This window comes from Ammodytes marinus, assembly GCF_949987685.1.
Source record: "Ammodytes marinus genome assembly, chromosome: 11".
NCBI classification, from domain to species: domain Eukaryota; kingdom Metazoa; phylum Chordata; class Actinopteri; order Uranoscopiformes; family Ammodytidae; genus Ammodytes; species Ammodytes marinus.
The window spans coordinates 11,585,205-11,599,614 of record NC_137215.1 but is presented as its reverse complement, the minus strand read 5'-3'; the positions used below and the strand labels follow the sequence as shown (position 1 = coordinate 11,599,614).

Sequence of the window (14,410 nt, the reverse complement as noted above, 5' to 3'; positions counted from 1 at the left end):
GAGAGAGGGGGGAGAAAGAGAGAGAGAGAGAGAGAGAGAGATTGCGAATCCTTAACTAAAGGAGGCTCAGGATGTATTTTGCAAGTGGAATTTACAGCCACTCACACAATCAGCCAGTCAGGGTGTCAGAGAAAGGACGGGAGCAAACACTGCTTTACGGTTGTGGATGACGATGACTAGAGGAAAACACTTCCTCTTAACACACCACGACTTCCAAAAATCATTACAGCCTCAGATCCTGGCAAATGAAAAAACTATTCTTTTTTCATGATTTATCCCAAATAATAAATGCTTAAAAAAAATAGGAATAGGAATCCATACTATAGCATCACTCTATAATCTACATCTACAACTGTCCCACAATTAACACATTCTTCTCTTTACATCCTATATAGTGTGAGTTTAAGTATATGCTTTATCGTTTTAAACGGAGTGAATTTATAGCCGAGTGTTGATGTTCAAAGCTGTTTCCACTGGAGCCAAAGTGTGCAAGAAATAAATCCAGTACTAGAGGTGGACTGCCCTTCATGAGCAAAGGAGGACAAAGTGCTTTCATGGCTGAGTGGACTATAGTGGTTTGCCTGGGGAACTGTCCACACATCGTGACTTTGAATCAGTCGTGTGCTCTGATGTCACTTCCCCTTTTTATAGATTGTATTGACTGTAATCTGAACCCAGAGTCAAATTACAGACAGTACTGTAAGGACATTATGGAAGTATTCGGATATTGCACATTGATAAATGACAGCAGCAAATGGCAGGGTGCAACATTGGTCCCATTTACACTAACCTGATGTATCAATATATCAAGTCAACAATAGCAATATAGGTATTTAATCTTCAATAAAAGGGCACTCCACTGATTTAAAGACATGAGAATCAGTTTATGTGTCGTGCTTAATACTACTCAGTCGGTTAAAGCAGCTCTATAAATGTGTACCAAGTCTGAGAACATATCCAAATGATGTCTGGAGAGACTTGGTTTGGCCTTGGAAAGTTTACCTCTGGATTACAGATGGGGGGGGGGGGGGTAGGTTAGGGATGGCATTTAAAAGAAAGGCAGAGTCTAATGAAAAACAACATGGAGTAGCATAATGGGAATTGTGGGATCGAATATTTTTTTAGCTTGAAACATACTAGAAACTTGACATCTCAGTATCTGCTGCTTTTATCTGTCTCTTACACATCCCCAAACAATACTAAATTGTTGGAGTATTCCTTTAAGAACAGTTTAACAACTGCTTTTTGGCCTAGGGCATATCTGCGGCTCATTTGTCACATTCAACCATCAATCGCCTTCATCTCTCCCATACTTTTATCATTGTTTGAGATTTAACCAAGCATACATTTCATTCAAAGGAAGAAAAGGACAGCAGCATGTATTGAAAGAACCGCAGCAGAGTACTACAGTAGCTTGAGCAGATAAGCAGGTCTTTCATGCTGTGTGCCCCAGACAAAGAAGCTGTTGGCAGGGCCAGAGGAGAACAGAGGTATCTGTGAGAGTCCAGCGCTCTGCCCCGCTCGCCCCACCATGACTCACAGTGGAGCTGCCCTCTGCCTCCACCGCTGGCTACGCACACACACACACACACACACACACACACACACACACACACACATGCGTACACACTCGACTGAGCGCTTTGACAAGGATGCACTTACTTTACATGCAAGCACAGTAAACATAAAATCATAAACATACATAGAATTGTAGTCTATGTGAGCATACAATACAACACAATTACTGTGAATGAGGTATTCATAATGAATACAAATCACAAATTATAATCTTACGATCCCAAAACCAGATTCATGTTTATCGCCTATCACAACCATAGCTTATTAGAAAGGAAAATGTACCAATATTCAGATGTTACAATAATAAACACATGACAGTATACAGTATATTCAAACATTGATAATGACAGCATAACAAATGTGACTCCTTAACATTATTTCTTTACAGCAAGAAAAGAAAGACTCACCTTGATGTTTACGATTCAAAAGCTCTTGCTCAGTTGCCACCTTTCCGTTTCCACACTAAACCTCTCTGCCTCTTTTGACACACCCTTAGCACATCTCACACGCCTCTCACACATGCTGCACTGCTTCTCTGCGGATCAGTGCCAAGCATGTTTCAAATACACACCGGCGGCAAACACAGACATGACGAATTTCCACATGTGAGCAGCACATGCCTCACACAGTGCCAAGCATGTTTCAAATACACACCGGCGGCAAACACAGACATGACGAATTTCCACATGTGAGCAGCACATGCCTCACACGCGCCCTCAGTCAGCATGCAAACGCATTTCTCACACATGCTCCTGCAGTCTTTTCCTCATACACAAGACACAAAGATACGTTCCCTGCTAGTTTTTTGCTATTCGTAAAATGTAAATCTCTTTCACCCTGCCAACATTTGAATCGCTGTTACTATAACAACTACCTACCAAATACAGCTCTCTCCTCATTCGCTGCTTTCCTTTTCCGCTTTCACTGCAGACCAGGCAACAAGCCTCTCTCTCTCCCCCCTTCTCGCCTTTCTCTGTCCAATCACCTTTGCTGTTTTTTTCTGCAAATGTTGCTGTCAGCGTTCGGCTGAGCTTCTCCCACCTTCCCCATCCTCTCACCGGTCTCTCTTATGCACCTGTTTTTTCCTTGTCTCACATGTCCACAGCAATCAATAGGCAGCTTTCCATCCAGCTGTCCACCTGCCCTCTATCCTTCCCTCTTTGTCCTCTCCTCCCCTCTTCTCCTCCTCCTTTTTCCACCATTCTTTTCACTCTCCCCTTCTTTCTTTTGGTACTGAAATACCAATGGGTCAGCGAAAACAAATATCAATCAACCACAACTTCCAACTGGAAAAACTGCACTGTCTTGCAGTCTCAAAGTCAGCCAGAAAGTCAACAAGCAACATACTGTATATAATCATTCATCAGGAGAGCCACTGTGTCAGCTACTTGACATGCATGCTGTACTGACTCCATCTAATGAATTAGCTGCTTCCCTGCTTTCCACTCCTGCCTCACAGATTTTCATCAGCTCCTGTTCACTGGTCCCTCCCCCACACATGTCAACAGCATCATAAATTGACCTCCATTTAATTAACTGAAGACCAGCATGTAGCCTAGCATAGCCTATCTTAGCATCAAATTCAAACTTGCTTTATTGGAACCACATAAGCCTAGTCAGGCCCATTCTCACAAAAGCCCCTGGCAGCAGGAGTCGACTCAGCGGTTGACTGCTTGCAGGTAAGGGGAACAAAGAAACACAGAGAACTACTATATACTGTATATACCTATTATACAGTCATATCAATCTCAAAGCGTTACACAGCAATAAGCCCATATAGGTTAACCAGTAAGATATACAGGAATATGTACACACTGACTATGCAAAAGAAAACATAATCAAACAAAAACCCAAATGTAAAGCTCTTGTAGTCAGGCAAGGTGGAGTCAGGTTTTATGTATGATGTTTGTTGTGAAAATCACGTTTTGCAAAATCAGTGAATATCTCCCTAAATCCGTACTGTGTATGTGTTGAAAAATCCAGTGTTAATACACAGCCTGGGCTCCGTAAATTGGCATGTTGCTAGCTACGCTGGCCCCCCTTTGTTTACATATCCTTTTTTTACATACCAGTTTACAGAGCCTAGGACGTGTATTACCACCAAAATAAATTTCAGCAAAATTTCAGCAAAGGGAAGGAAGGAGTAATGATCAAGGAGGAAATAGAGAGGAGGAAAAGAGCACAGCTGCAACGTTAACATAATCCAGAGAGACACAGTATGAATGTAAACAGAAAACAAACTTCACCTTTTAGCCTTTTGAGATAGACCGGCACGTCGCTCTGGATGCTCTTGCTGCTCTTGCTGTCGTCCTCCGTGGACTCGCTCCTCACCAGAGTGGGGTCGTTCTGAGCCAGCCAATCGGCCACCTTGCTCTCCGAGGCCATCATGGCGGCTTGCAGAGTGCTCAGGTCCCTTCCGCCCGCTCCTCCTCCTCCTCCTCCTCCTCCACTCCCCGCTCCTCCACTCTTCTTGGAGCGAGGTCTGTGGTGGTCGGGTGTGAACTTGGTTGACACATGGTCTTTAATGGTGACTTTCCCCGGAGAGGTGTTGTCAAACTCTATGGTGAAGGAGGCGTGACCTTGAGCTGTGTGGAGGAGCAGACATTGCAGTTTTGTTACCCGTGTCAGCCACTGTCAGTCAGGACGTAGAACTTAAAAATAGTTGTGCTTTGTGAGGCACTTTGAAAAAAACAAATGTATTACTGTGACCTATTGGTATTATTATTACATTAGAGATGTATAACAGTACGTGGATATTTATCTAAATACGAACGACTCAACGGATGGCTTCTGTTGCAGAATGATATTCACTCTGTTTGTGTTAATAAATAAATGTCTCTTTGTGCCATAAAGGTTTTTATAACATGCTCAGAAAGGCTGACTTGATGTAAAAGACTTATTTGTAAATATACAGATTTGAACAAATGCTAGAATTTAATGTTATAGTGATTTACTGTATATCTATTTTTATGAACGACAAATGTCTTAACTGTCAACAGGGACCTTACACTTCGATTAAATTATATCAAACTTTTATTTAAAAGAAACCCAAATAAATGAAATGTGTACTTCACCTGCAGCAGACTGAGCGGCGGTACCCTCTGTGTCCTTGGTGGGGATTTCATGAATGCCGTTATTAGCCATGTGACCCTCCATGGTAGGTATCTCGTAGTAACTGTTATCATGGGCAGCGGGCGCATGAAGGCCGTCCCCTTTAGCCTTCTCTCCCCGGCGTGCCTCTTTGCTTTCTGAGGTTAAAAAACAGGAAAAGATGTTACTCAGATTTTATTTTTATTATTATTTTGATGTTTCATGACCTGACCAAAACCTGCTTTGGGACCCTCACAATATTCCGCACTTATATTCTCGTCTGTTTATATTCACAGAGTCTCTGTGGGATCTGAATATGATAAATGATACTTTAAGAAATTAGAGGGGCCATCTGTTTCATGTTGGAGAGCAAACCTCAGAACATAAAGCAACCGGCGATAAGAACCAAGATACAGAAACTGACTTTGCAGAAAATACACTAATTCCAAGTCAAAAGTAGTGAGCGAATTTCTCATGTTAAAAAAAAGATCTGTGATTGCCAGAAAAAAAGCTGCTCTGCAAGTTTGGGAAATGTTATAACATAGAATTAACCTGAGTGCAAATATGAGGATCTTGGGATTCACTTTGGATAAATGAGGCTAAAGAGGCAAACTCACATTTCTATCATCCTCTCTATAATCTCTAAACACGTAAGAGAAAGACAAAATTACAAAAAATGAAAGTATTTTGTATTTGCTTATTTCTTGAAATCATGAACTGAGTAAACTTCCTGATTCCAACACACGTAATGAGTGTGAATAAGTGTGAACGCTGTCAGAGTCACATGGCTTGTCTGGGAAACACCAAGTCATTTCTGAGAAGTTAAAGAGTTTAATGGATGCGTTTAATGCCATTCATGTGAAGACTGTACAGTTCAAAACCAATGCTGACTGTGCTGCAGGATTTCATCTTTAGTTGGCATATGATATACTAAACCTTGGCTTTATAGACTTAGCTTTCATTTTCATTATTAAGAGTCCACCAGGTAGTAAAGCAACTGCAAGGTAAAGTGGATGTCACAAGCTGATCCAAACTAAAAGCTCTTTACCAGCTCTATTAGACAAAGTATACGGAATTGAGAGCAACACTTACCAGGGTATTAGAGAGTGGTTAGCTAATGATCGCTGGAGTATAGAGTGAGAGCATGGTCTGTTTGAACGCTGTGCCTACGAGTGTGTTTGTGTGGGTGTGTGTCAATGGGGGAGCTGGTGCATTGGCGTAACCCAATCAGCGTGAGTGACAATACACAAGGAAAGGGGGTGGGGGGGTGGGGGACTCCGACAACACAGGCTATTCACTGGGAAGGAGAAAAGGACAAACACTAAACTTAACTCACACACAAACGCAACAAACAAAAAAAACGCTGTCTTACAAAATCGCTTCCTGCCCTAAACCTCTTTTTCACTTCCCCTTTACTTCTGTATCTGATGTTAACACTTTATTAAAGCAGATATTGAGGGAGTGCACACACTATTTTAAAACATGAACACTGATACGATCTTCTTCTGATGCTGATCTGATGTTCATGAACCCTATATAAATAGACCATACAATACCCCCTGGAGCATGCTGCTTCAAAAAAACAAACAATCCAACATCACAACATCCACCCAGTCAAAAGAGTGAATGTTTATAGAGGGCAAAATACCGTCCACTCACCCTCCACTTCCATGACTGAAGTTGCCAATCCCATTCGCCTGATTTTTAGGAAAGCTTTTAGGGGTTTCCAATCACCTTGCCATGCGTGCACAGATTTACTCCAAAATGTCTCTTTTCTAATGTCACTCTAACAGAAAAATACTGAAATCCACGGCAAAATCTGATAGGCAGAACAACGTAAATAATTGAAATCACTGATGTTAAAAGAGCTGATAAACAAACATTTTTTTTTAGGCTGGTGAAGACGCTGCCAGACAATCCATCCAGATGTGGCAAGAGATTTGAGGATACTCCAGTCTGCTCCAGTGTTTTTGTTTGGTTAACCTCCCCCCACTCCTTCTGACTACACTGGTCCACACTAAACCAAGCTTGGCTAGCACAGACTGACTTTGCATCGCTGCTGAGCTGTTTTACAATTGGTGTAGCCTCTAATCCTGTTACTCCGACTATCCACCAAGAGTAAACGGGATCCCCCCCTAGTCCAACGCTCACTATACACTCACATATTGTAGGCAAACACACATACTTACAGGCTCTGAAAACAGCCTTTGTGTGCACACAGATACAAACACACATTCTGGCTGCTCATTGCCCCTCCAACACTCAACACAAAGACAAAACAATTGAGCTAGAAAGGGGATGAGATGAAGCGACTGTTTCAGGGCTTCAAATAGCATACATTCTGTAGCCTTGAGTAATAGAAACCTAGTATACAATAGCAGAATTATTACAAAAACAACTTAATTTTGCACACTAATTATTGCAAAAATGGTGGATAAGTGCCAACAAATGTGGTATTTTTACTCACTGGTTCAGGTTAACTCTTTACAACAATGAATTAAAGTGATCATTAGATAACGTGTGTGATGGTAATAAGAAGTTCAAAATGGGAATATGTCTTACCTGAAGTGGAGCTGTCATGTTTTTTGTTGGACGACTTGGTTTCCTGTTTGAAGGAGTTCTCATCATCAGCATCCCCATCTCCCCACCAAGACGGCTGGCCGTACAGAGGGGTCCCGCGAGGCACCGCCGAAACATCCACTGAGATAGATATGCACACACACAGACACATGTTAACAAAGCCTGGCAGGAATACACACAAATACACAGTACAACAATAGCTTTAACTGTGTCCTGTCATGTTTAAAACGTCTATTAGGTCATTTGCATACTCTACTTTTGACACAAACTGTTCATTGTACCATGATGAACGCAAAGTGAACCCAGCTGCTCCTTGTACATGTGTGTGGTTCTGCATTCATTCCACTCCGATTGGGTCACACACATGTGCACAATCTCTATCATGTTTTCACTCTGTCTCTCTCTCTGACATGGGATGAAAATCCTGCGGGTAACCCCTTTTCTTAAATTGGACAGCACAGTAGAAAAGCAAAAGAAAACTGAGTTGAGAACGAGGGGAATGGCTTGCAACAGCCAGATTTGAACCAACGATGTGTTAACTTCTCCCTGCTGTAGCCTCCTTCATTTACATTCTTTTCCTTTAAGTACCCCTTACCCTCAGCTATGTAAAGTTGATCATAGTATACAGATAATTAGATGCTCTGTGCCAAATTGCGTGCAGTAAGAAGGGGCCTTTCTATATAAAAGCTACTTAATGTATGCTCACTGTGAGGTATAACATCTGGGTGAAGCCTGGTATTTTAGTAGTAACACTGCAGTATTACATCCACAGAGCCACAGGGAGGGACTCATTAAAATCCGGAGCAGCAGATGGGGTGACATGTTGGTATATGCAGGGCCTGTTAATGTTACAGCATTTTAAGAAAAGTAGTGCCGACATATGGATTTGCATTGTGCAGTCACTCTGACCCTGTTGCTGCTTAATCTGTGCAATATAACACAAGCCTATCGTGGCCTTGTTTCAACATCTGGGGCTTAACTTAGACCCCCTGCTAGCACCCCAGCCTGGTCAGTGATCTCAATTCTTAGGGCCACCCTCCCTCAGACATAAACCACCATTATGTTAAAACTGAGTGTCCACGTGTTGGTTAAATCCCTTTCCCTGGTGACCATGTCCACCCCCTACTGGCTGGAGATAAAACCCCACCACACTTCATTTCATCATATTCTGCCAAGTGTGTTTTTTTAGAGGAGAAATCTACCGTAAAACGCTAACACACTCAAAAGCACAAAAGTGGGGGGCGCCTTTAGCTCAGTTGGTAAGGCGTCCCTCTCCCGGGCCGGGCCCAGCAGCAGACCCGGGTTCAATTCCCCCCCCAAAAAAAAGGCACAAAAGTGATGTATCTTGTCATTTTGTGTGTTGCCCAAATGTTGTCCATGAAATGTCTTCGTCTATACACATCTACTGTATAAGAGAAGCCTGCTCTCTTGGGGTTATACAAAGCCAAATTATTTGAAATTTAAGTTTAATAATATATTTTTTTAAATATTCTTTTCATGGTTTAAAATACAGAAATAAAGCCATAGAAAAATATGCTGGAACACAATCCCATAGTGTTTTATCATTTCTGGCCCTAAACCTATTTTTGGGTGAACCCAATTTAAGGAATTGTTTGCGGCCTTGGATTCCTAGGTAAAATGAGCCAGTCAATAAATCAAAAGTTGACCAAATCAACACAGAAAATGGCCTGAATTCAGCTTAAATATAATGTGTTATAGCAAACAACAGATACCACATTTTCAATAATTCCACATTCCTCAATTCAGCGCCTCCAGATGGTTCAGAGTGCAGCTGCACGCTTGCTCTCAGGAGCATCTCGATATGAACACATCACTCCTGTCCTGGCATCTCTTCATTGGCTGCCTGTTGTTTTTAGAATAGATTTTAAAATCCTCTTGTTTGTTTTTAAATGTCTAAATGGTCTAGCGCCAACTTATCTCTCAGAGATGATCTCTCTGCACAGTCCTGTCAGAGCACTGAGGTCCTCTGACCAATGTATTCTAGACTGTCCCAGGTCTAAGCTGAAGAGCAGGGGAGACAGAGCCTTCGCTGTAGCTGGACCAAAGTTGTGGAATTCTCTTCCTTTACATATCAGATATGCCACTTCTTTGGAAAATTTTAAATGTCTGCTGAAGACACATTTCTTTGCACTGGCCTTCGGAACCAGCTGAGCTGAGTATTTTCTCATGTGTTTTTCTTTTGGTTTCTTATTTGTAATAAATGTGGATTATTTTATTATTATTTAACCTGTACAGCACTTTGGGGCAGTACCCGCTGTTTGTAAATGTGCTTTATAAATAAATTTGACTTGACTTGACTTGACCACATTTTCAATAGTGTTTCAATTCAAATGGCTTCAACAATCTGTCTCTCACCTCCTAACCTCTCCTCTCCTGCTTTCTGAGCGTCCCCAGGTTTGGCTGTTGGCTCTTTGGAGGGAGTGACCCCGTCTGTTGCTCTACTCTCCCGTGGCTTCGGGGTGCTGCTACTGGGGGACTTGAGCGTCTTTGTTGGGGTCTTAGTGGGAGACTTGATAGTGGTTGTGGCGGTAGTAGTGGTTTCTCCATTGGCTGGCTTCTTGCTGAGCTGGAGGCCGCTGGTGAACTTTTCATGCTAAAGGGGAGAGGAGAACATGGTAAAGTGTAGAGATTTAAGTAGCAGAATCCAAATGTGTGTCAAGGTGAATACAGATATTTCAACAGTGTGTGTGTTAATGCAAATGTTGTGTCGAAGTGCTTTTACCTTTAGCGCCTCCTCAGGCACGGTGAGCTCTCCTCTCACCACCGTGAACAGGTTGGTATGTGAGGGAGACAGGTTAAGGAAATACTGGCCGCAATAGCATAGTTATTATGTATACACACACACACACACACACACACACACACACACACACACACACACACACACACACACAGACACACAGACACACACACTGTACAAACAGAAGCATGAAACAATTTACAACAACAACACTTCTGATAGTAGACCGAAATAAAAATGTACTTTGTTAAAAAATGGAAATAACATATTTTGGGTTCTTTCTTCTTAGCTTGTGCTCAGAAGGATGAGCCTATTGGTGGATGTGAGAGTAGTGAAGAGGTTAAACAAAGTGAAAGGATATCATATCCAAACCTCAACTTGTCCTCCAACGTCAGAGTGATGTACATCTGCTCCTGAATGCGAACATCATTTACAAAGGTCTGCAGAGGAAAGGAAAGGGCAACACAAAAAACAATATGCTTGATTAAATAAAATATAACAATACATTAAAACAATAAAATAAACACTTATAAAACCTAACAATATTTTATGTGTGAATGTGAAAGGTTAAATCTTATTTCATAATAAATGTCAATCTATTAAAATTAGGAAAGTGAAGGAAGCAAAAAAGGAATCTGATGAAGCTTGTACGAGGTTGTGTCTAACATCGCAGTGTCTTTGCTTCTAAATTGAAATAAGGATGGCAACTAACGATGATGTACATTTTCTGCCAAGTATTTTCTCAGCTAATTAAATATTGTTTTGATTATACAATGTCAGAAATTTGTGAAAAAATGCCTCAAATAATCAAAATAATAGGAGCCATTATCAACTTGCTTGTTTTGTCAAAAAAAACAGTCCGAATTCAAAAGATATTCAATGACGAAGTAAGGCAGCAAATCGTCACATTTGAGATTTCGAAAAACGAGAATATTTTTTTTTCTTACCAGCTCTTTCTTAGATGTTAAGAGATATTTTTTTCTGATTCAGAATTTCGGCAGCTTTCATTTTTGGTGTCTGTTTACAAGAAATCAGACTGCACAGCCAGGACTGTTAGGCCTAAGCATGACAATGCACGTCTCTAAACCTTTGAATCTTTTTTCTTTCCCCGTCTCTTTCTTCCTCCCACTCCCATTCCCCACTGTCACTCTGTCTTTCTACTATGCAGACAGATCAGGTTTCGCTGCACTGCAAATGAAATTCGATCACACTTTCACTGCTGCAGTTGTAATAAAACATCCCTGTCCCTTCTTTAGTGAGTTAAATTCATGACAGCACAGCTCCAGTGAGACGGTGAATCGTGACACGGCCCAAACACAGCTTTTTACTAGCGTAGCCAGCCATCGTGGCAAACCTCTGTATACTGTATGGACTGACTCAGCAGGAGCAAACTTCCTGTGAATCCAGTCCAAAGAAGCTGGATGGCTAATGACACAGCAGGAAGTGGCTGTGAGTCTTAAGCTTCCTGCCTGAGAGCTGGAGAGGATGTGAGGGACAATCTGCATGTGTCCAATCTGGCCGGCTGTGACTGAGTGTTGTGCTACACATGACTAAACAGCAGCATGTGGAAACTATAACAGGGTTTTCACTGAGCTACAATGTCTAAAAGAGAGAAGTGTTTCTAGAATAGGTTACACTAATTATTCATGATACTGAATTCCTTTTTGAATTACAGATGTTTGGATTGTATCGTAATTTATTTCATGTACAGTGATGTATAGTGTATAGTGCAAATAATAATAATAATAATAATAACATTTTATTTGACAGGGACAATACATACAACATTGCCACAAAAAAATGGGAAAATGTGATGCATATAAGACGTCTAGCTTCAGCCAAATGTTGGTATATCTATTCTTTAACCTACTTATCTACTTCAGGGATTAACCATAATTCCCAGAAAACACACATTTTAACAGCAAAATCTGTTTAAACTACATATACAGTATATGTACACCATACTTCTTAGCAACTCTATACTATCGCATTATTGCTTGTGATTGTCAGCTCAAATTGCATGACTTGAATGAGCAAATAGGGGATTGATAGCAGTCCCAAGGTTGTGTTTTTAATTTTGGTGGTCCTTTGTTATCACAGACTATGCCCTTAAATTGTGATTTGCATAATTAGATTCCCATTTACCTAAGCCCTGATACTAATCTTCATTGACAGAGAGATTGATTGGCGGCGCAAAAATAGAAGGTCCTATTGCCTGGCAAAAAAAAACAAGTTAACCTCTAACCCCTTCACAACCTCGACTCTGAGATACTTCCCTCTGTATCTTGGCAGTCTCGACCCATCTGCCTCAAAACCCCCGTTACTTCTCCTTCAGCTCGTTAAACTCATTCTCTTATCTCTCCTCCGCATCCCTCATTCATCATATGACCTCCTTCTGTCCTCTACTCTTTTCTCTCCTGGCTTTGTTCTCTCTCTCTCTTTTTTATCTTTGTCCATGCTTTTTCTCTTTTGCTTATTTCCATGTGTGTACTACTACTCACCCCATTCAGGCTGCCCAGGTCCTTGACCTTGTGTTCATCAGTCCCAGTCTCGTAGTTGATGACTGCATGCTGCTTATCCACACTGCGGGACTGAGAAACAAACACAAACACCCAGCATTAAATCAGTGGTTACAGTCGCAAAGTCAACGTGACTATTGAGATCTGGTCATTAAAGGTGCTCTGTGGAACTTTCAGTTTGTGTTCATTCGTGCGGCCCCTTTGGACAAAAGTCCGGCATGCACGGCATCTGTTGTTCCTGGGTGAGCGTACCCATGACAAAAATTATATAAAAATAGCATTCTTTGCACTGATGGTCTTGTTTGCTGTTACAGGTAATCTATGATCATCAGAGGAAAAATTAGACTTGTTATATTACAGAAATATTACTCATAGCACTTTTAATATCAAAGTCATAGGTCCAAATGTATCCAAATATATTATAGTTTTACTGTAAACCTGTTCTGCTGTTCTGTTGCGTACCAACTGTCTCCTAAACGAACCATTAGAGCGTTGTGTATGGCTGGAGCAGACTGTGCTATGTTGAATCTCTGTGGAGGTATGAGCATCCAATGTCAAGAATGTATTACTCATCATAAGCCTCAATGTTACTGTGTAACAACATCTACTACAATATCAACTTGAAGCATATCAGCTCAGAAGGTATTTCAATGCCTTTGACTGTATGCATAATATACTGGCACCTTCACATTCATGCACAACTCTACACACACACAGACACACACGCACGCACGCACGCGCACACACACACACACACAAGGAGAACTGTAGAGCAATAAAAGGACTGGAGGTTAAATGTATTGATTTGCTGCATTGTCTAGATATGAGCCTATCAGCTGTTTGTAGGATAAATTGTTTCATACACCAACACTGCTGTATGGTTAAAAAAACAATATATTGTGAAATTTAGCAAATATCCGATTCATGTATCAATGTCAAATCATTTTGAAGACATACTGTATATGTAGAAGTATGCATGATTGGCAGTGACTGATGAGCAAATTTGCCGTCGTCTCCAAATGTCTGTTAGATAGTCCTTCATATAAGGCCTTTTTTCATTTTAGTTTTAGTGATGTCTCTGAGTTTGCAGTTCCTTGCCTCATGTTAAATTTCAGTGAAAGGCGTTGTGCAACTGATCCACTTTGTCTGACCCCTAAATCACACACTTGTGGGAGTAAAAAAATAAAAAAAATAAAAACCAGACGAAAACCAGTATTGAGATCTTGTTGAAGTCAGTCAGTGCTGAATCTGGGAGCTGGGATCTCTTACACATTCCCATGTGACTATTTCATACAACCCTATTACTCCCCTTGTTTAAACAAAGAGACAACAAGTATTGCTGAAGTAAAGCCAAGAGAATCAACTCACAGAAAACCAACCGTTGCAGAAGATTACCTCGGTCAGATTAGGCTAACTCAAAAAGCTGCCATGCTGTTACACAGATATACTGCTGACTGAATTCATATGTGCATCTGACACTTATAATCCATATTCGAAGAAGCTCGATATAGCAAAAAAAAGTCTGTGTCAGCAAGTAAATAAATCTGCCGTGATAAGTGTTAAAAATAATCAGATACAACAAAAATCCCATGAATTGCTTGAAGGAGTGAAGAGATACTGATATTTTGCATATAGGCAGAATAAGTGGAGATAAAGACATGTTGTACATTTAAATCATCAAGGAAGCTCAGTATGTAGGCAAAATACTGTACATTATTACATTATATGGTTCAGGCTGACATCATCAAAACTGTGTTCCTGTATTTCTTTAAGTCCTTCCCCCTTTTCACTAAATGAATAGAGTACTATGTTGTTCTGATCATTAAGGCCAGAGCTTGTAAACAGCACAGTCAAATATAAGTATATGTGAGGCTATTGGATA

General features: G+C 40.9%; 1 protein-coding gene across 1 annotated transcript in view; it reads right to left on the bottom strand.

The window, feature by feature from the left end:
• The window catches only part of cep170aa (centrosomal protein 170Aa), a 42,677-nt gene that overhangs the window by 13,523 nt on the left and 14,744 nt on the right, over positions 1–14,410 (bottom strand). The window contains exons 4-10 of the mRNA XM_080037148.1: positions 12,511–12,600; positions 10,369–10,449; positions 9,992–10,048; positions 9,625–9,862; positions 7,231–7,368; positions 4,653–4,826; positions 3,825–4,163 (exon numbers count right to left, since the gene is read on the bottom strand). Of these exons, the coding sequence (XP_079893274.1) occupies positions 3,825–4,163; positions 4,653–4,826; positions 7,231–7,368; positions 9,625–9,862; positions 9,992–10,048; positions 10,369–10,449; positions 12,511–12,600 (1,117 nt within the window). The remainder of the gene's footprint in view (positions 1–3,824; positions 4,164–4,652; positions 4,827–7,230; positions 7,369–9,624; positions 9,863–9,991; positions 10,049–10,368; positions 10,450–12,510; positions 12,601–14,410) is intronic.